The sequence below is a fragment of the Panthera leo genome, chromosome D3 (genome assembly GCF_018350215.1).
Source record: "Panthera leo isolate Ple1 chromosome D3, P.leo_Ple1_pat1.1, whole genome shotgun sequence".
Lineage (NCBI taxonomy): Eukaryota > Metazoa > Chordata > Mammalia > Carnivora > Felidae > Panthera > Panthera leo.
The window spans coordinates 40,911,643-40,933,536 of NC_056690.1; the positions used below are offsets into that span (position 1 = coordinate 40,911,643).

A 21,894-nucleotide genomic window follows, 5' to 3' on the forward strand; every position below is an offset into this window, starting at 1 on the left:
TAAAAGAACTAATTAGGGTGCGTCCCGCGTAATACTGCGGAAGGTAAGAGGGCGGCGGCGGGGCGGACTCCTGCCTGTTGGAAAACCCTTTCTTTTTCAACGGAGCTCCAGCCAGAGTTCTATCATTTAGCCTTCAAATTGTAAGGTTTATGGCCTTACAGACCACGGCTAGCCTATAACTGTTTCATTCTCCTTACAACCACAAGGAAGTTTTACTCAAATGTTTTTTGCTTTCCTTGGGTCAACAGATAAGAGAATTACGCGCACACACATTTATAAAATGCTCTTCGTCAAAACAGGAAACCACGAAGCTACATTACACAAGTTTGTGCCTATAACCTTCACTTCCCTCATTCTAATATGGATGAATGCCACTATTTCTGGGTAATGGAGGATAAGCCAATAGCAAACCTTTATTGAGCACTTGTTACTGCCTGAAAGTGTGCCAGATGCTGGGGAGAGGAATAATAGTCTTTTATATTCTAGAAATCTTTGATCAGAAATTCCTAGATATTAGGAACCATGTGTTCAGCACTCTATAGCAGTTCTTAAACAGCAGCATGTGTAAGCAAAACCTGGAGGGCTTAGTAAAAGATTCTTGAGACCCAACCCCAGATACTCAGATTCATAGGTCAAAGGCGAGGCGATAATTTGCATTTCTAGTAAATACAAATTTACTAGATGCTGGGGGATGCTGATGCTGTGGTCTTAATCTGAGTAACACTGCCCAAGGTCCAGATAATTAGGGAATGCATTTTCTCAGAATTTGAAAAGCAATTTCTGAAATGTCACACCTGATTCTAAAATAATGACTCTCCCTTGGCCGCAATCTGCTCTTTGGTCCAATAGTATAATTTTTTAACACTCAAAATCAAGAGTTTGGCTTCTTTAGGTCTTTGTCATAGAGCCCTTCAAGTATGGTCTACTACCATCCCATAAGCCCTCACCTTTGCCAGCTTAGTTAAGATCATAGCTGAGGGACTCTGACTGCACTTTGACTTTGATCCCCATATTTGTTTATAGAACTGCTTTCCAATACAATAGTCACCAACCACACGTGGCTATTTAAATTTAAATTAAAAACTCAGCTCCTCAGTTATATTAGACATGTTTCAAGTGCTCAATAGCCATATGTGGCTAATGTCCTTATTGGAAAGCAGACACCATTTCTATCATCACAGAAAGTTGTACTGAAGAGCTCTGTTCGTAAAATAATTCTAGGGTATATTGTTCTTTAGATTCAAAAGAAAAACAATATTTATTAACGAAAAGCCAATTATCTAAATATCTAGCTCTTGGGTTATGGCTAATTAAGGCATATCCTTTTCAAAGATAATTGTGGTCATTAAAAAGAATGGTTACAAATAAAGGTGGCTATGCCAAAACATGAAAAATAATTTAAGCTATGTTAAACTAAAAACAAGGTGTATGTTCATTACAACTATAAAATGTATGTGGATAATAAGACATTATGGCACTACTTGAGTAGGGAGACAGACATCTAGTGTAAAAGGATACAGGGACTTAAAAAAATTTAAAGAAGGGGGGGTGGCTGGGTGGCTCAGTCAGTTAAGTGTCTAACTTCGGCTCAAGTCATGATCTCTCAGTTCGTGGGTTTTAGCCCTGCACCAGGCTCTGTACTGACAGCTCAGAGCCTGGAACCTGCTACAGATTAGGTGTCTCCCTCTCTCTCTGCCCCTCTGCCATTCTCACTCTGTCTCTCTCAAAAATAAACAAACATTAAAAAAAAAAAAAAAACCATACAGGGACTTGGAAGTTCAAGAGCAGGTAGAAATGAGAGAAGCAGCATTGGGGAAACTGGGCATTTCTTCCATGTGGGATTAGTTCCAGCAATACTTTCAAGAATAAAAAACCAGGTTTCAGGGAAATCGAGAAATTGTACACTAAAGGAGGACCTAGAAAGACACAAACAAGTCTAATTATTGGATCTACTCAGGAAATCTAAAAAACTACTTGAGCATCTAGTTGGTACCAGGAAACTGATAGACTTAATGTATATTCTCAGTAAATCCTTATTACCACCTTTTAATATAATAAAATTCTAGTTTGAACTAATTTACTATCAAACAACTATGGACCTTTCTCCTAACCTCAGCCTTTTACTTAATCTCCAACTGCCATTAACTCCTATCGCCTATCCTTTTCTCTTTTCAGAGGTAGAAGTATCCATTTTTATTTCTCTAAGGATAATCCTATAATGTGTGATCTAGGTTCTAGCCCTGCCTATCTCTTGGACATAATTCATTTTGTTTCACTGATTGTTTCTTCCAGTTTGTCTTTTTCCTCTGTCTACAAACAGGCTTGAATCTCTAAAGATGAGCCCTTTGATCCTGAACTTCCCTTCAAGCTTCTCTTCATTGCCAAGCTTCAGACCCCCACTGGTAAACAGAACAAGAGTAACTTTTGAATACCTGTGTGCCAGACCATTTAGCTTTAGTGTTTCTAATTTTCACAACAGGCTCTAAGGGTACCATTCCTTTTATAGGTGATGAAACTGACACAAGTGACCTGCCCAAGTCTACAAAGTGTGACTCTAAACCCCATACTACTCTTAGTCACAAAAAGTGCTGCATTATATATTAATAGATTATGTTCATATTATGAACCAGTAGCATTACTTCCATTTTACAAATGAATAGAGGTTGAGGGAATCTAATTGACCTAAGGTTATGAAACAATGTAGCAAAAATGGGATTAAAATGTAGATTAGCCTGACCCCTAAACCTAGGCAGCCTACTGTTTCATGCTGCACTATGGATTCTGCATTCGGAACCCTAACAAATCTAGCAAAGATGACCAATGACTTGATCTAGTGGCCTCCTTTAAACTTAACTTTTCTGTGTCTTAACACTATTGACTAACCTCCTCACTCTTGAAACTATTCACTTGGTTTCCACAATACTGTTTTTGTGGCTCTTCTCCAAGCCCTTTTATCATCTTCTATCTGATCCTTAACTTTTCTGCATATTCGTCAGTCTAGGTGTTATACCACTTGTCCCCTCTCTCTTCATACTTTGTAGGAAATGGTTGCCTTTCCTTTTCAGAATTTGATTTTACTAGCTTTGCTTTCCTCCCTTTTTTATCACAGTAGCACTCATCAATTCCTGCTCTTGAGTCATAGGCTCCTTGATAAATATTAAATTTGGGCCCTGAAGTCCAAATGGTAATATAATCATAAGCAGGTAGATAAGGATGCAGTAGGTTGGTTTCATGAGAACTTTTGGAATGTAGGACTTTCATCATGGAGACTGGTTTTTCAGTCAAATCCACTTTTGGAGATTTTTAGCTTTTTATTGGCAATTATCTTTGCTTAAGCAAACCCTAGTTACTATGTGGAGAATGCTATTACTTTATTAGAAGACTTACTTCATTCAAGGGAGACCATTCACTGTTCCTAATGGAAGTTGATTCTTTGAGAAGTTATTTGAGATGAAAATGCAGATACTATAAGAGCTTATTTTAGTAGATGAGATCACTTTGTTTCCGTAGTGGAAACAATGTTATTTGGACGTTTATTAAAAGCAGAAGTGACCATTTTTTTGGTTGAAATGGAAATTCAATTCAACAAACTGGATTTTAGCATTAAGGCTATGAGCCTAGAAAAAGTATTTTGCTTAACTCACTGAATGAAATTCAGAAACACATAAAGGGCAAAAAGTAGGTGCTGAGATTCTATCCTCAAAGAGGACAGAAGCAGTCTTGTTCCTAGACTTTTTACTTCTCTGTAAAGCTGGCTGCACCAGATTAAAGGATCTCACTCACCTATCCTGTTGAACACAAAGGTCTGCTGCCTTGAAGGCATTCAGTAATTGTTTATTGAGTGAGGTAATGTCTTATTAATAGTAGCATAAAACATAAAGTTATTAGAGTAATTGTCAATTACTCATCTTTGTAGGCTGTCAACTCTTTAACCAACTTTTCCCCCCAACATTTCAAAGTCTTTTTAAAACTCATGAGTGTTTGAAAGTTAGATTTTTGAAGGCCAAAGCAAGTGAAACTCTACCACTTTCTGATTAACTCTGAAAACACTCCTGCATTTTGCAGATAGCAGAAGTTATTTTTAGGATTGAAATAATGATCTCACTTTCCCAGGCATGTAGCTTCAGCTGTTTTGACTGTGGGCAGGTCAGGAATGTCCAAAATTCATACATGGACTCATGGGAATCTCTCCATAAACAAACATGGTATTTCAATAGGGACTGTTGTATTAAAGAGAAACTACATACAATAAAAAATACTGGATTGTATTTCCAACATTTTGAAATTCAATACAAAAAAATCTTTTTGGTAAGAAGCATTCCATAAAACCTTTGGAGCTAAAATAGTTTTAAAAATTAGGACAAATTAAAATTAGGCTCAGTGGCCTGGTCTAATTTTAAATCACGTGATGCAATACACAAAAGCTTAGAACAGATAAAGAGGGATGTTGACAGATATGTAAAACTTAAAGATTTAAAGCTACCAAAGCTAGCATGTCTCTGCAAATCTATAGAAAATTATTTTTAAAACTGAAAGACAAAGTGCAAGAAACCCAATTAAGGCAGTTTAAACTGGATTTCTTTGGGAGGGGGAGGAATAAATATTAGAGATAGGATTGTTAGAGAAACTGGATGGAGTAAAGGAGAGGTCTAACAACCATATCTTTTTGTAGGCTTTGCCTCATCTACTTTTCTTTGGAAGAAGCAAGTAACAAAAGCCGATTTTGGTAAATAAGTTTTAAACAAGCCAGTTTTTATCATAAAGTTTAATTATGGTTCAGAAAAAATTGAGTGAATAACTTTCTCTGAAAAAATATACTGAATCTGTGTAGACTGCAGTTATTGAGGGGGAGGGGCTGGTAAGTTAAATCGCCCTATTTTCTATCTGAAAATCATAAAAAGTCCCATTTCCAGTCTGAATATAGAGATGCATGTGCCCAAAATGGCTGAGAATAAATACAAGAAAGGCAAAAGCTGCAAAGCTAAGGGCATGCAACAGACTCTAAGAGAACGTCTCAGAAATACCCAAAGTGGCAACAAGGAACGTTTGGCTGGAATCTGAAGTTCTTTCAATCATCTTTGTCTTTTGCTCCATGTTTAAGGATGCGCGTGAACTCGATGTAATTGAAATTCCCCTTTTTGTCGATAGGCGCTTCTCTGTACAGCTCGTCCACCTCTTCATCCGTAAACCGGTCTCCCATCGTTGTCAGCAGCTCTCTCAGGTAGTCTTCCTGGATGGTGCCTAAAGAATAAAGAACTGGGGATCAGAATACATACTCCTCTGGGGACTGATTACAAGGAACATCTACACTTGACCAAGCATATAGTTCTTTATGTTAAGAACTATAAACTTGCAAATATATGAAATATGGCATCTCCCCATGCTTAAGCCAGCCTCAGCAGACAGTTGCCTAGGCAATGCCCAGCTGCCTAGGTCTATCATCCTGTTCTGCTCTATCATCTTCCCTGCCCAAGTCTTCATAATAGGGCCTAAACCTACACCTAAACAAAAGCAGTAAAGTATGATTAAGGAATCTAAGCTTCATGGTTCCTTAAAGTAGCGTGAATGGTCACACTTAGTTTGGTTTTTGTTTTTGTTTTAAGTAAGTTCTATAGCCAATGTGGGGCTTGAATACATGACCTCAAGAGATCGAGAGTCACATGCTCTACCAAAGGAGCCAGCCAGGTACCCCTGGTCACACTTATTCTATAAGCAAATAACACTAAAATTAATACCATATCATAAATATCAATAAAGTGCTTCAGTGGAAATAATACTGAAGTCCTGAGGTCCAGTTTTTTTGTTTTTTTAAGATTTTATTTTTAAGTAATCTCTATACCCAACATGGGCCCAAATTCACAACCCTGAGATAAAGAATGGCATGCTTTCCCAACTAAGCCAGTCAGGGCACCCCATGGCATTGATATTTTTAAAAGGTTCTCCAAATAATTCACATCATGATCGAGAGCCACTAATACTAAAGCAAAATTGATAAATGACCAAGAGATTCTGAAATTCATAAAGTAAAAAGAAAAATCTGAATTTTCTTTTTTGTGAAATTAAGCTGAAACACTGATGATACATTTCCTATGAGTTTAAATTATAAGGTCAGTTCACAAGAGCAACTCTAGACTTATGGGGTTTTTGCTAATTAAATTCTACATTTAAAAAAGCTCTTTAAATGTTAGTCTCTCAGCTTGTAGAAATAAATCCTCATCCCCAGCCAAGTCATTCAACTATCATATAAACCTATCATCAACGATGTGCAAGGAGCTGTGGTAGGTGTTAGAAGGGGTTACAAAGATGGGAATATAATGCTGTTGAAGACAGAGCCATGGCTCTGGGTGTGGGGAGAGATTTTGTGACGACTGGGAATAAGTACACAACTAAAACAGAAGGCCAGGAGAGAGACAAGAATATACTTTAGATGTGGAATGAAAGGATAGGCTTTAAGTTTTCCTGGAACCAGGAAAAAATATTATATAAAAACACAGCTAAGGCTCTATAAAGAATGTGACCATTGAGATAAGTTTGAAGAATGGATAAGATATTCTGAGACAGAGCACGAGCAGGGGAGGCGCAGAGAAAGAGAGAGACACAGAATCTGAAGCTGGCTCCAGGTTCTGAGCTGTCAGCACAGAGCCCGGGGCTTGAACTGAGGAATGGCGAGATCGTGACCTGAGCTGAAGTCAGATGCTTAACTGACTGAGCAACCCAGGTGCCCTTGGATAGGATTTTTAACTCTTTTATGGCTGTATTCCCTTCCATTAAAAAAAGTAGCAACTGCTCACAGTAAAAAGCTCAAGCAATACAAAAGTGACTTTAGGAGAAAAAAAGTAAGTTTCCTGTTTTTCCCTTCCAGGTATAACTGTTAAGAATTCCAGTTTTAAAGGGCGCCTGGGTGGCTTAGTAGGTTAGGCGTCCGACTACGGCTCAGGTCATGATGATCTCACACGGCTGGTGAGTTCGGGCTTTGTGCTGACAGCTCAGAGCCTGGAGCCTGCTTTGGGTTTTGTGTGTCTCTCTCTCTGCCCCTCCCCTACTCCTATTCTGTCTCTCTTTCCTTCAAAAATAAACATAAAAAAAAAACCCAAGAATTTCAGTTTTAAGAGGGAGCAGGTGATATGGTAAGGAAGATACAGAGGGAGCAATGGTAGAGGTAAGTTAGGACAACAAGGCATAGAAGAGCTTGGAAGGAGGTTAGGAAGATGATACAGGAAGATGGTATACCTGAGGAGGCCTAATGGGGCCATATTGTGCGGAAACTATGCTTCCAACAGCAGACTATGCTTGGACTACTTAAAACAGTCCAAGTAATACGTAAATAAAGGGTGTGCCTTCCTTCTCAAAAACTTGCCATGTGAGTTACGCCCTTATGTTTCCTTTATATGCAATTGTGCCAAAGGATCAAGCATTTATGTTGTTAATTTTGAGGTTTTTTGAAAGTTAAGTCTATGCCAGCAGTATACTAAGCACTTTGTATAAATTATCTCATTTCCTCATTTAGTAATCACAACAACACTATGAAGTAGGTAATATTAGTGTCCATTTTATAGGTAAGAAAACGGAGGCTTAGAAAAAGTTAAGTAACTTGCCTGAAATCACATAGCTATCGCACAGAATAGGTATATAGAACCAGGGAGTCTGATTCTAGAGCAAAAGATTAGACACCAGATTTAAACAATCTCAGAGCTGAGAGGTACCTGATAAACAAATACGGGACAGTACTGGTATCAAGGTCTACAGCAATTTATCCTTTATCCAAGATGGCCCTGGTAAAAGTTATTCATTCAACACAATTACTGACAGCCTAACCATTATGGAGTTATCCTAGTAAAAGAGTAATGTAAGTTTCCTAGAGAAGTTCCAAGTACACCTATTAAATTGTAAATTAAATATTTAAGGGCAAAGGCAGTAAAATGAGTGATTAACATGCCATAGGAAAAGCCTGTCCAAAAACAGGTATGGAATAAACCTGAGGGTATTATGTCATCATATTTCAAGTTATTATATGTTTTAGTTACCACAACTAAAAATTAAATCACTTAGTAATTAAAGGTTACCTCAGACTTACCAGTTGCTTCTTCATCAAAGCAAGCAAAAGCATTTCTGATGACATCTTCTGGATCGGTGCCATTTAACTTCTCACCGAACATCGTGAGAAACATGGTGAAATTTATGGGCCCTGGAGCCTCATTCATCATGGCATCCAGATACTCATCAGTTGGATTTTTCCCTGAATAAAAAAGAGGGTCATAATTTTATTTACATCACAAAATGCATCAAGTAATCATCACAGTAAACTTTTTGACAAGAAAGATTATCATTTATGTAGTTTGCTGTGTATTCATAATAGCAAAACTATTTGGGAAAAAGTCTTCTCGGTGAATAAGGCCTGTATTAAGAGTCTAGAGATAGTATGCTATTCTATTGGGATGACAAGAGGAATAACATTGTTCTCATAATCAGTATCAGTGTTTGCAACACAAAAACACACAAACACAGCTGGCCCCCAGCCCAATCCTGAGGCCTGTCCAGAAACTTGCAGGTGGTCCAAGGGCCACACTTTGGGAAACACTGTTCCAGACTCTGAATCTTAGTAAACTACAGCATCATTAGACTGGCTTCACAGGCATTACAGAAATTCTCTTTATAATATTAAAGTTGATCATTACCCAGGGAGGCAAGCATATCATGCAAATCTTCCTTGTCAATGAAACCATCTCTGTTCTGATCAATCATGTTGAAGGCCTCTTTGAATTCCTGAATCTGTGACTGGTCAAACATGGCAAACACATTGGATGTTGCGCGCTGCGGGCGCTTCTTGGTGGTCTTGGTCTTTGCCCTTTTGCTCGACATGGTGGTGGTTAAATCCTAATTAGGAAGGGAAATATACAAAACACAAAGATTAATAAAAACTAAGCTGCATCAAACTTCCTGACATGTCTGAGCTACTTAGAGATGTGCCTAAAAACTACTCAGCAGGGCAGTATCACTTAGCAAACATCTGTCTCTACTAATCAATACTCTTACTCACAGAACCAAACTACAAAGAGAAAAACCAGACTCAACTTTGAGTTCACTCACCCTTAGTAGTCATAACATCTAATGAACAGTCCATCACTAACTTCAAATTCCAAACTGTAACTCACATAATTCAAAGCTCAGAGCATATCAACAAGATTGCATGTCCCCTGTGCTGCAGCATAGCCAAGTAAGTACTGGTTTTACACTTGGGGAAACAGTACTAGTTTTATACTTCAGTGCTGTGGCAGTACTGGGGAATACTAATTCATCTTCAACAAGTCTTTCCCACAGCCCTAGCCTAAACTAGCCGTCCCATTCTCAGGTAGACAGAAAGTAGGAAGGAAGACTAATTGATGGAACAGGTCTTCATCTCTTAATCTCCATTGTCAAATAGCATTCTTCCACTCGCAACTAACAATTTTCTTGCACTCTCACTTCTGGAATCAAAGTAGCTCATGAAAGAGATTTGTTGAAAAGCTAACTGGAAAGTCTAAAAAAACTATGAATTCACCTATAAGTTTTACAGATACGTCCACTCTGTCAAAACCAATTTCTTGCACAGAGCCAAGCTAAGTCCCTTGAGGTGTGACTAAATTCTCTAGACAAAAGCCATAGCACAACAGTTTTTAAAGCTATTTATTTGTTTTAAGTTTTAGAAAACATGTTAAGAGCTAAGGAAACTACCTTTACTCTCTAATAATCTAAATTTATCCCTGTAAAATTCAAGTTAAAAATAAAAAGAATGCCTAATAACAACTGAAATGGAAAGGCAATTTTCTTTTCAGCACTCAATCTTTAAAAGACTATAAAAATCTGTTTGATGTTAAAAAGCCCACAGTCCTCAGATAACAAAATGTTACCGTACCATCCTTCAGAGCTGAGGTGGCGATGGTAGTCGGCAAAACCTCTAACCAGCGAGACTAGGTCACTGTATTGAGTTATATTCTTCCAAGCAGGACTAAAATAGGCACTACTGATTTCACTCTCTGACCAGGATAACAATTTTAAAGCTTACGTTCTGAAAACAACATTTAGCTATGATGTAGCAAAACACTATGCCCTTGCTCTAAAAATAAATCTGTGGCCTGCAAAGAATGAAGCACTACCTAGATCTCCCGCAAAGTGACCTTAGAACACAATGCTTCCTATGAGCTTAAAAAGTTGTTTCCTACATTCTTCCCGATTATACCACATCACCCAGACTAAATTCAATTATAGAAATAATTACAAAAGCTCTGCCTCAGATTTTTTTAAAAAGCTAAATCTGTTCTCAGATTTTAGTAGGAAATTCCACAAAGGAGAGTCACAAATTCCAGTCCATCCAATATAGCACTCAGTGATACACTGGAATGTGCTGTTGGTAAGATATACCCTACGCGACCCAGAAGTTATGATACACACTCCTCCCTAATTTCCAAGTTTCCTTTAATCACAATTTGTGTGGCTGCCTTTGGAAATTTATCAGCACCATGGATGCCTATTTTCATTCTGTAACACCTTTTGGGGCAGCAAATACCATTGTTATCTAATTTTTCCCTCTATTCTAAATGTACTTTTAAAAACTAGAAAGTTACAGTGTATATTATTCCACCATCTTTTAACTGTACTCAAGAACTTGGGGTGAGTGATCCAGATGTAATGAGTGACACATACTTACCAGTCCACCTCTCTTTGCTGTGTCTTTGCAAATCAAAGCATGTCTTTAAAAATCATCGGTTTTGTTTGACAACATTGTCTTCCCTTCATGAGGCAGGAATGTCAGTTATTTTAAGAACAAAGAAACTGATGAGAATTCTAGGTCAAATGGTTGACACATTTTTTAATCTATAAAAACTCAGAATACTAAATTTGATGGGAGTCCTCTAGGTACCTTTACATATATATATTTGAATTTTAAATCATTTCCCATTATGATTCTTTTAATCATGCATTCTTTAAATTTGTATTCATTGTAAAAACGGTTTGTAAAAGTTATAAAGGTTTTTTTTTTCTCCCTTTGGTCAGCACTGACAGTGGTCTTTCACAGAACTTTAGCTCAATCAATACTTAATCATCAATCTTTAATATGATCGATGAATTATACCAAAGTGCATCAAATGTCACTAGTGTTGAAAACTACTTAAGAATTAAATGTAAGGCAATTGTCCTATCTTAAAAAGGTTAAAATATAGTTGGGGAAGCAACTATAAAGAAATGAAATGAGGGGTGCATGGATGGCTCAGTCAGTTGAGCGTCCAATTTTGGCTCAGGTCATGATCTCACAATTTGTGAGTTTGAGACCCACACTGGGGTGGCTGTTGTCAGCGCAGGGCGCACTTTGGATCCTCTGTTCCCCCCTCTCACTGCCCCTGCCCAGCTCGCGCTCTTGCTCTCAAAAATAAATATACATTTAAAAAAAAAAAGGAAATGAACGGATTGGTTAAATTTATGAAATGACACATAGTTTTCATTCCTGAAGAACTCTCAAGTTAAAACAATGTGTGACAATAATGAAAAATAACTCAAAGGTGATACATGATTATTAAATACTGTGAGTTGAGGAAGATCTTTGTTTCTAAAAGATCGAGATGGTGGGGGAAGACCCTGAAAAATCTTGTACCATTTAGAAGCTAAGAGAAATCCTTAGAATTAAGAGATTCAGACGTTAGTTTTAATTCTAAAAAATTAAGATAGTTACTTCTACCAAAAGCTGGTAGTATAATGTTAAGACAAGTTACTACCTGGGCCTTTTTCAAGGAGGTTGTGCTCTTGTCTATGAGTTTATCTCCCACCAGAAACTGGTAGCCTTTCAGCAATAGGGAGTTCAGCCTCACAGTAAGTTGTTCTAAAATACAGAAAATGTAGGGGCTCCTGGTTGGCTCAGTCGATGGACTGTGCAACTCTTGATCTTGGGGTTGTGAGTTCAAGCCCCACGTTCGGTGTGGAGATTACTTAGAAAAAGAAAATAAAATCTTTACAGTAAGGAAAGCGTGGTTAAGTTTTTCCTACCAAACTAAAAGTATGGGTGGAATAAACACTGATGAAGAGGGAGCCATATCAGGAACAGTGCTATGATCACAAAGAGCATATCACTTATGGTATTGTCACTGTCCTCCTTGCTATGATTCTAGTTTGTTATCCATTTTGACTTTCCCCAAACAAGCGAGACTGTAACTCTCTTTATGTAACAAACAAATGCACAACTCATAGAAATCTAGGAAGCTAGGGTAAAAAACACTGAAAACATTTCATGCATCAATGTAAATATTCTTTATTTAGGATGGGAAGATGTAAGCATCTGAGATTTTCAAGTTATAGGATTCTCACTCATTCAAAGTTAGAGTCTGGAGTTTATTTCTGAAGCATTTAATGAAAGCTCTTTCATGTGAAGGCATATTTGTTGTATTAAACTTTAAAGCAGGGAAACTTGCAGAGCAGGCCTCTATGAAAAATGAAAGGATTTCAGATGCACAAGAAAGTGAATGAAACATAGTCAATGGTGGTCAAGAATATTCAGTTTACAGATCTAAAGGAGTATAACCTTGTTTTAAATCAGGGGACGTAAGTGTTGGTAGCAATGAATTTGGGGGTGTTTTAGCATGATCAAATAGGAAGAAACTCAATTCAGGGTTATGACAAAAGAAGGGATACAAATCAAGTAAGGAAAATATTAGACTAGATTAAGTGGTAGAAGTAAAGGTCCTCAAAGTCTTTTTCCACACACCGAGGGCAACCAGAAGATTTTTCAGCATCTCAAGATATACTATGGTTTCATTTATAAAATAATATTAATCCATACTAATATTACACTTTGTTACTCTAGTTAGAATTCTAGAGTCCAGCATTTATAAAGTGGTAATAGATATAAAATAATCTAGAGATGTTTCTTCTACAGAACTGATACTACAACTGGTAGTATCCTAGGAAGTATGATACATTCTTTAAAGAAAAACTCCCATCTTTAAAAACACTTCCTAATGTGGTAGCATGTAGTATCTTTTTTCCAAATCCAGACCAAATTTCCTACCTCATTTATCAACGTACTTCCCCCTGAAGCGAAGTTTATGCGATTTTTTTTGGTGCCATCCCCAGTTTTTTTAAAAATGTATTTTCAGGTTAGTGCTTCTGTTCCAAATGAAGCGAGCTTTCAACTCCTATGCAAACTTCCGGTTAAAGGTAGGATTAGATCTCTTAGCCACACCCAAAAAGTTCTTAGCACTTGACAAAGGCAATTAGTTGTCAAGGTTCACATGCCAGTAAATGCTCACTCTTGAAAACGGAAAGCTTTTCTTGTTAAGTTTTATCAAAAGCCTTCCAGAACATGAAACAAATAGTTTTAAAAAACATTCACTTTCTTCACCTTCAGATAGAAAACATTTTCCACTTAAGTTAAAATCTCAACTGAACGCATATTTGTTCCAAAGTTCTGCTTTAAGAACTGATATATACTTTCATATACCAGCTCAACTACTTTAAAAGGAAACACTCTGGCAAACTGACAATAACCCGAGGTCTCCACCCAAAAGGAACATGGTATTGTATTTTGGAGTTTCTCAAACGGCAGACTACACCCTCAACCCCTCTTTGTAAATTATCACTTAAAAAAAAAGTTCTAATTACAGAAATGGATGCTGAGCTGAGGAAGCTGCTAATTTGAGTTGGTTATTCCTACTAAACGTAGCCACACAGCTGCAACAACAGCTGCAGCACGGCGGACACTGGGCTTCGGTTTTTGCGCAAACTCTCTTGAATCCGGCAAGTTTACGTTAGAAACTAAACATAGTCCAGGAGTCAGCGCCGCGGGGTTCGGGTTTCGCAGGCCCGGCTGTCGCCCAAGATCGCGGCGCCAGAGAGCTAAACCACACTCCTCTAGCTCCGACTTTGGGCAAAGGGACAAAGTCCGCGCCTCGGCTACTTCCGGGCGTGGCCTTCGATCCCAGAGCTGGCCCTTGGGCTCGAAACAAGGAACCCGCCAGTACACCTGCCCAGGTGCACTCCCCGGCTCCGGTGGCCCGCTACTGCCGTCCCAGCCGCCCCGTCGAGATGGGCCCCCGCGATGGGCCTCGCGCACCTTATCGCGGGCACCACTCACCCTGCACAGCCGCAAGAATCCCAGCACTTCGGTAACCCCTTCGCTGCCCTCGCTGCCGGTATCAGCACTCTTCTACTCCCACAGCCCCCTAAAACCAACACTTCCGGCCTCCGCTTAGCAAACCGGAAGGAAGCCTAGTCACCATTGTCGGCCGACAGAGTGGGCCTGACTTAATAGAAAGACGACGGGTGGGGGGAGTTGCCAGTGTCCTAGGAGGGCGCAATTTTGAACGAGTGCACAGGAAGGAGCATAAAGCGGGCGACTTAGAACACAGAAGAATGTGTAATGGTTCGTTCGTGTAATTGTTCTACTGGGTTTCCATATTTTTGTACCTCCTCTTACAATGTAGGCTTTTTCCCCCCTTTCCTGTTGGTAAATGGATGAGCCTGCCCTGTGTGTTTGCCTCCCTGCACATTCCAGGGCACGTCCAGGGGCGGGGCCTGGCAAGCCCAAGTCCTTGTAGGGAAATAGCGCAGAGGGCTGCGCGGCCCACGTGACCCGCGCCCGCGCTTCCCAGAGGGCCAGACCCGGCCGCCGGACGGTCGTGCGCCTGCGCGCGGGACTCACTCAGGGCGTGGGTCTCTGTGAGGTCTACGGGTAGGAGGTTCTATGTCTGTGCACTGTGCTGTGTCGAAGGGTCCCACCCCTTATACATTGGAGCAAACTTTCCTCAGTCCCCAGGGCTCTCAGCCAAGCGGCCACTACTTTTTTTTGGCCCAGGCGGATGTCATGAGGTCACGGATGATGAAGATTTCCTCCCTCTTCAAAACCGTTTGCTGTTTTTCCCACCAGAGCCCCGGTTAACAAGGGAAGTCGGGACCTGACTAGGAGGGAAGACAGGCGACCAGCAAGAGCTAACTAAATCTTGCCCCAATCTCTCACTGTGAAGCGGACTTGCGGCTTGGTGAAAATAGGGATTAAAAAGTGCGGCCTATCTTTTCTCAGCTCTCCTTTTCTTGGACAGCTTCTAACAATGCATCTTGTTAAAGGAAAGCCCGCCCCAGTTCTGTCCTCTGTCCTTTTCCATCCAGAGTCTGGTGAGGAAGAGAAGACTGTGGTGCTCACGGTCACCTCAGCTCTCTGAGCTCAACTACAAAAGGAGTGAGTTGGACCGATATTACTCAGGATCGTCATCCCAGCCCTGAGGTTCAGTGCCTAGTTTGGCTCACGTGGCCAGAACAGTTCTGACGTTGGGGGTGGCTGTGGTTTTGGCCTCTCACTTGAATCACCCTGCTAAAAGGAAGCTAAAAGTTGCATTATTATGTATTCTGAATATTAACACACTGCAACTTCCAGGACCTCAGGAGCATTTTATCTACTAACCAATAGCATATTCCAAGGTTAACATTGAGGTAAAAATCACTGAAAAATAAATAACTGCCCTAATTCTATAGTGGGAGTGACACAAAGATGATTAGTTACCTAAGTGGCCTTGATATTAAGAATCACGGGGGTGCTGGTAAAAATTCAAAATACTGGGTGCCTTATCTCCAACCTAATGATTCAGAATCGTTTTAGAGCAAGTCCTGTGAAGCCATCTGTATAACTGGGGTCCTAAGGAACTCTTAACACTTGGGGATACAGAGCTAGACAGCTTAGGGCCTAAGACCTAGGCAGCGACAGGCCAAGTCCAGATGGCTTAGAGGTAGGGGTACCGCAGTTTGGTTTTGGAGTCTGACTTGGGCAGCAGTGTGAGCACCCTGCAGTGCACTGGCACCTCCACTGAGTGGTGACCTGCCACCACGGAGACCTGGAGGCTTCCAACTACTGTCCTTGTCTTCAGAAAGAAAACTTGAACCCACAATGAAATAGTTTAGTCTTCTCAGCTCGGAAGGAAGCAGCAGCATTCTTTTGCTTTTCTAAGTGTCAGGTAATTGCCTTGTTTGCCTTGTTTCTTTCCTCTCAATCAGTCAACAGGTATTACACAGCCCCTGTATTTCCAAGTGTTGTGGTGGGTGTTGTAGTTTATGCTGTTTGAAATAGAATAAAGCTGCTATCTCTGGGGTTGGCGGAGAGGGAGTAGAAAGGATTGCAAAGGCACAAGGGGTGTCAGGGAACAGTTTGTAAAACAGATCGTTACAGTATAATTGCATAAGGCCCATAGAAGGAACATGGGAAGAAATAAACCTGTGTGGGGATTTGTGGAAGGTGGCCCCTAGAGGACTTTTGAAGAGCTGATTCTAAAAGTCAATGGGGAAGGGCACCTGGCTGGCTAAGTCTGTAGAGCATGCGACTCTCGATCTGGGGTGGTGAGGTCAAGCCCCCACATTGGGCATAGAGCTTATTTAAAAAAAAAAAAAAAAGAATTAAAAATAAAAATTAAAAGTTAAAAAAAAAACAGGTCAGTGGGGAAAGAGAGGAGAGGTTCCAGGCAAATGGAGGAGCATGCTTAATTGTCTAAAGGTGATCAGAGAAACTGGGTGATTGAAGAGGAATAGGAATTGTGTGGTCAGTGTTCATTCATTCCTTTATTCATTCCACAAGTAACTCTGGGTACACAAAGGTTAGCAAGCCACTGTGGAAAAATAAAAACCTTGATAAAATGTTTTTCACATTTTCACATGCATCTAATATATTGATACTTGTTTTAATGATTGGACTCACTGCCAAAGACCTCTGACTCTATGTCTCTATTCTTCTGACCCCATAAGAGATTTTTGCCTTCAGGTAACAATCTCCTTTTTACCTTAACTTTAGAGACTTGGGTTCTGCATCATATCCGCTCTTCAGCCTACTGAGTAACACTGAGGGCAAATCACTCAGCTGACCTCAGCCTCAATTTTCTGATTTGTAAAATGGGGATAACATCTTCCTGCCTACTTGATAGAGTTTCCTGATTAAATGAGATAGTTTATGTGAAAGGTCTTATTAAGTATAGAACAGTGGCTTTCAAACTTTTGATTATAACTTGCTGTATGAAATTTATATCACTAAATAATACGTACGTTTTATTGAGTACGTACAATGTTTTCTAAAATTTCTATTTCAAAATTGGGCCATTTAACTTTTTTCCCATTCTGACTTCTTTATTGTACAGCTTTACTTTTTTTTTATTAATTTATTTTTAAGTTAGTTAACTTACAGTGCAGAACCCAGTGATTCATCTCTTACATGTGACACCCAGTGCTCATCCAGAAAAGTGCACTCCTTTATGCCCATTACCCATTTAACCCACCTTCCCACCTCACCTCTCTCCAGCAACCCTCAGTTTGTTCTCTGTATTTAAGAGTCTCTTATGATTTGCCTCCCCCTCTCTTTTATTGTATTTTTCCTTCCCTTCCCTTATGTTCATCTGTTGAGTTTCTTCAGATTCCACATATGAGTGAAGTCATATATTTGTCTTTCTCTGATTGACTTATTTTGCTGAGTATAATACCCTCTAGTTCTATCCACTTTGTTGCAAATGGCAGGATTTCATTGTTTTTCATCGCTGAATAGTATTCCATTGTATGTATGTGGATGTATGTGTGTGTGTATGCGCATATATATATATATATATATATATGTATATATGCATGCCACATCTTTTTTTTAAACTTTTTTATTTTTTTTACTTTTATTTATTATTGAGAGACAGAGCCTGAGCATGGGAGGGGCAGAGAGAGAGGGAGACACAGAATCTGAAGCAGGCTCCAGGCTCTGAGCTATTAGCACAGAGCCCAATGCAGGGCTCGAACCCACAAACTGTGAGATCATGACCTGAGCTGAAGTTGGACGCTTAACCAACTGAGCCACCCAGGTGCCCCTGCATGCCACATCTTCTTAATCCATTTGTCAGTTGATAGATATTTGGGCTCTTTCCATAATTTGGCTATTGTCGATAGCACAGCTATAAACATTGGGGTGCATGTGCCCCTTCGAATCAGCATTTTTGGTATCCTCTGGATAAATTCCTAGTAGTGCAGTTGCTGGGTTGTAAGGTAGTTCTATTTTTAATTTTTTGAGAAACCTCCATACTGTTTTCCAGAGTGGCTGCACCACTTTTCATTCCCACGAACAGTGCAAAAGGGCTCCTCTTTCTCCATGTCCTCACCAACATCTATTGTTTCCTGAGTTGTTAATTTTAGCCCTTCTGACCAGTGTGAGGTGGTATCTCATTTTGGTTTTGATTTGTATTTCCCTGATGATGAGTGATATTGAGCATCTTTTCATGTGTCTGTTTTATGCCATTTAACTTTTAAAAATGCTCTTCAAGACCTACTACGTGTGAGTTTATGATTCACTAATGCAGAGGTTCTCACCCACAGGTGACTTTTTTCCCCAAGGGAATATTTGAATACCTGAAGGCATTTTTGATTTTCACTGCCAGGGAGCTGCTACTGGCATCTCATGCATAGAGGCCAGGACTACTGCTAAACATTCCACAGTGCACAGGCTAGCCCCCTACAACAGCATTATTCGGCCCAGAATGTCAGTAGTGCCAAGGTTGAGAAAACCTTCCATTAATGTTTCAAGAGCTCAGAGTATATAATATTTGATTCTTATGGGTTACTATAATTATTAAAAGGACACTGTTGCCTCAAGGTGAGGCTTTTTTGTGAGACCAGAAAAATCTAGAGAGAAACAAAGGAACTCCTGTTAATATGTACCTATTATGTGGTAGGTATTTTACCTAAGCGTTTTTATCATTTAGTTCTTACAACAACCCTCTGAAGTAGGTATTATTACCTCCACTTCACAGATTAGGAAATAAGGCTCAAATATTTTGATAACTTGCCCATGTTACCCAAAACGTAATAAAAGAACCAGGATTATAACTCATGTCTCTGTTTGCCTAGGGGTAGGAGATAAGGGAGGACAGGGACCAGTGTTCCTTACTCATGTATCCCTAACTCCTAAGATAGTGCCTAATTTTCCATGGGTGCCAGTAAATATTTGGTAACTGGTGATTTGTTCAAATGCACATAGCTGGTAAATGGCCTGACCCAAATCCCACATTTTATTTTACAATTCTGTGCTCTCTTCTTTGGTTCAAGAAGAGAAACTCCTTACCCAAACAACAGAAAGTGTGGCTGAATTAACCTTTGGTATTTACTGGCAAAGTCAATAATTTCCTAGTGATCACTTACAATTTGTATTGCATATAAGAAACTTTCGAATGGTGGGAGACGTGGCTTACATTCTGGTTGTGCCTACATAAATGGAATTGTAATTCTTTCTATGTAAACTAGGATGTAAAAAATTAGCATTAATCCAGGAAAACAGTAGGAGGAACTCCTTTCTTTTAAATAAAATTAAGGCGGTTAAATTAATCTGTTTGGAAATTAGTTTTAAAGCTGCAAAACTACAAATAAATGTATTAAAAGGGTGTAGAAAGTTCTACATAAAGAATTGCTTTAAAAATTACAATTATTTTTAAATTCAGGATTGGTATACAAGATAAAAAATAATGTGGAATTGAATTAAGAATATTTGGGGGAAGTTATTACTTTCACACTAATACTTTTGAGGGGTGCCTGGGTGGCTCAGTCGGTTAAGCATCAGACTTCAGCTCAGGTTGTGATCTCTCAGTTTGTGGGTTCAAGCCCTGCATCAGGCTCTCTCTGCTTCCAATGTGGAGCCTACTTCGGATCCTCTCTCTCCCTGTCTCTCTGCCCCTTCCCCACTTGCACTCTCTCTCAAAAATAAATAACAAAAAAATACATTTGAAAAGAAAGATAAATGCTTAGAAAAAACACTAAAGATTCAAGAAGAGAGAAGAGAGAATATGAATAAGGCAAACCAAAAGATGAAATAAGAATTACCTAGAAAATAATTTACCTGTTCCCGGCAATTAATTAAAGAATTGCTCCTCCACTGATGAAAAAGCAAATATTTCTAAGATCATAAACTGTTTTTAGCCTGACATAGTTGATATTAATAATAACTTGTTAATGAATGAATGTAGTGACCAAATCACATTTGCTGAATTAATCTTGTGAGGCAGTTTTTTAAAAATACTCCCAAATAAAACAAATACCTAAAACAAAAATTATGGCTTAGGCTTACTTCAAACAATTCTTTGGTTTTCTTATCTAGACAAGGGCATAATGATAGCATCTACTTTAGTCATCCATTGTGTGCATCAGGTGAGATAGTCCATGTAAATTTCTTAGAAATCAACTTCAGTTGTGTTAAGGCACTAAAATTTGGGGTTTGTAGAGCAGTTATCCTACCCCAAACTAACTATTATGCTAATGCTTTGTCTGTTCAACTGGAGGAAACAAGCTGAATGGTCACAGTTTAAATTTTTTTTCACTTTGTTTATTTGAGAGTGAGAGAGAGAGCAAGTTGGGAAGAGGGGCAGAGATAGAATCTTAAGCAAACTCCACACTCAGTGCTCAGCCTCACAAGGGGCTGAATCCCACAACCCTGGGATCATGACCTGAGCCAAAACCAAGAGTTAGACACTCAACCGACTGAGCCACCCAGGCACTCCTGAATGGTCATAGTTTACATATGACCAAAGACCTCAAGTGAGCCCTTGATGTTATCTTGATGCTTCTGCTCTCTTAGGTATCAGTTTAAAATTTGTCTCCTCGCATCTCCAGCACCTTTTCTCCCATCCTTGCTCTCAGTTGATGACCTTTTAAGTCACTGGGCAAAATAGACTTCCACAAGCTCTCACCACCACATCTACCTACTGGCTAGCATCTGTCCCCATATGTTGTCTTCTCCCTTTTGAAAACTGATCTTCTGATCTTACCTACAGACCCTGCTCTTCCTGCCATCTTCTCCGTCTAGGGTAAGTTGCTCAAGTCAAAAACCATTGGCTCATCTTTGCCACCTTTTTCTTTTCTGACCCTCATCCAACCTTGTGGTTAAACCATCTCCAGGGTCTAGAACAGCAGTTAGCCAAACCTATTGGTTAAGTCCTTCAAAACATATCAATTTGACTATGTCCCATCACCTCTACAGCTACCATCCTAGTACAAAAGTATCAAACCTGGATTTTTGCAGTAGTCTTCTAACTGGTCTTCTTACTTCCATGTTCCCTGGAATTCTGCTCTCCATAGTCACAGAGTGATCCTTCTAAAACATAAATTAGATCATGTCATTGTTCTACTCAACACCCTCCAATGGTGTCTCACCTCAGAGTAAAAGCCACATGCCTTAGAGTGGCCTATAATAAGCCCCCCAAAAAACCAGACTTGGTGAACTTCACTGACTTTATCTCCTATTGCCTGCTTTTGCCAATTGCTCAACCATATTGATTTTGCTGTTTCTTGAAGAAGGCATTTTTCTGCTTTGACACCTTTGTATTTGCTGTTCCTGTTCAACGATCTTTCTTCTAATGTTTTCATTGCTTTCTCCCTCAACTCTCTCAAGTCTTCACTCAAATGTCACCATCTCAATAATGCCTTCTCTGGTCATTCTATTTAAGATTCCATCATTCATTCTTCCAAGTCCAGCATTCTCTCTCTTGCTTTATTTTTTCCACTGCATTTATTACCTCTGACATAACTATATACTTGACTTACTTTGTTTACTGCTTATTTTTTTAATCTTAATTTTTTAAAATTTACGTCCAAATTAGTTAGCATATAGTGAAACAATGATTTCAGGAGTAGATTCCTTAATGCCCCTTACCAATTTAGCCCATCCCCCCTCCCAGAACCCCTCCAGCAACCCTCAGTTTGTTCTCCATATTTATGAGTCTCTTCTGTTGTGTCCCCCTCCCTGTTTTTATATTTTTTTTGTTTCCCTTCCCTTATGTTCATCTGTTTTGTCTCTTAAAGTCCTCATATGAGTGAAGTCATGATTTTTGTCTTTCTCTGACTAATTTCACTTAGCATAATACCCTCCAGTTTCATCCA

At 39.3% G+C, this 21,894-nt stretch overlaps 2 protein-coding genes across 10 annotated transcripts in view; one reads left to right on the top strand and one right to left on the bottom strand.

Moving 5' to 3' along the window:
* Positions 1 to 4,244: 4,244 nt before the first annotated feature.
* On the bottom strand, positions 4,245 to 14,208 carry LOC122203924 (myosin regulatory light polypeptide 9). Its single transcript, XM_042911119.1, has 4 exons — positions 14,099 to 14,208; positions 8,676 to 8,874; positions 8,075 to 8,236; positions 4,245 to 5,241 (listed from the first exon to the last, which is right to left on the bottom strand). The coding sequence occupies exons 2-4, from the start codon at positions 8,857 to 8,859 to the stop codon at positions 5,069 to 5,071; spliced, it is 519 nt and encodes a 172-aa protein (XP_042767053.1). The 5' UTR covers positions 8,860 to 8,874; positions 14,099 to 14,208; the 3' UTR covers positions 4,245 to 5,068.
* A 102-nt stretch (positions 14,209 to 14,310) lies between these two features.
* MYOM1 (myomesin 1) overlaps positions 14,311 to 21,894 on the top strand; it is a 168,660-nt gene continuing 161,076 nt past the window's right edge. For 2 of the 9 annotated variants that reach the window (XM_042911110.1, XM_042911113.1), the window contains exon 1: positions 14,618 to 15,199. Coding sequence is in view for 2 of the 9 variants with exons in the window: in XM_042911118.1 (XP_042767052.1) it covers positions 14,377 to 14,386 (10 nt within the window). In the remaining 7 variants the exon portion in view is untranslated. Of the gene's footprint in view, positions 14,387 to 14,617; positions 15,451 to 21,894 lie in introns of those variants that run through there. The other 7 variants (XM_042911117.1, XM_042911114.1, XM_042911112.1 and 4 more) reach the window with 6 other exon arrangements.

Coding starts and splice junctions, on each gene's coding strand:
- LOC122203924 (XM_042911119.1), bottom strand. CDS start 8,859: ATGTCGAGCAAAAGGGCAAAGACCAAGACCACCAAGAAGCGCCCGCAG. Junction 8,237..8,675: donor TGATATGCTTGCCTCCCTGG/GTAATGATCAAC, acceptor TTTTTTATTCAG/GGAAAAATCCAACTGATGAG. Junction 5,242..8,074: donor CTTTGATGAAGAAGCAACTG/GTAAGTCTGAGG, acceptor TTTATTCTTTAG/GCACCATCCAGGAAGACTAC.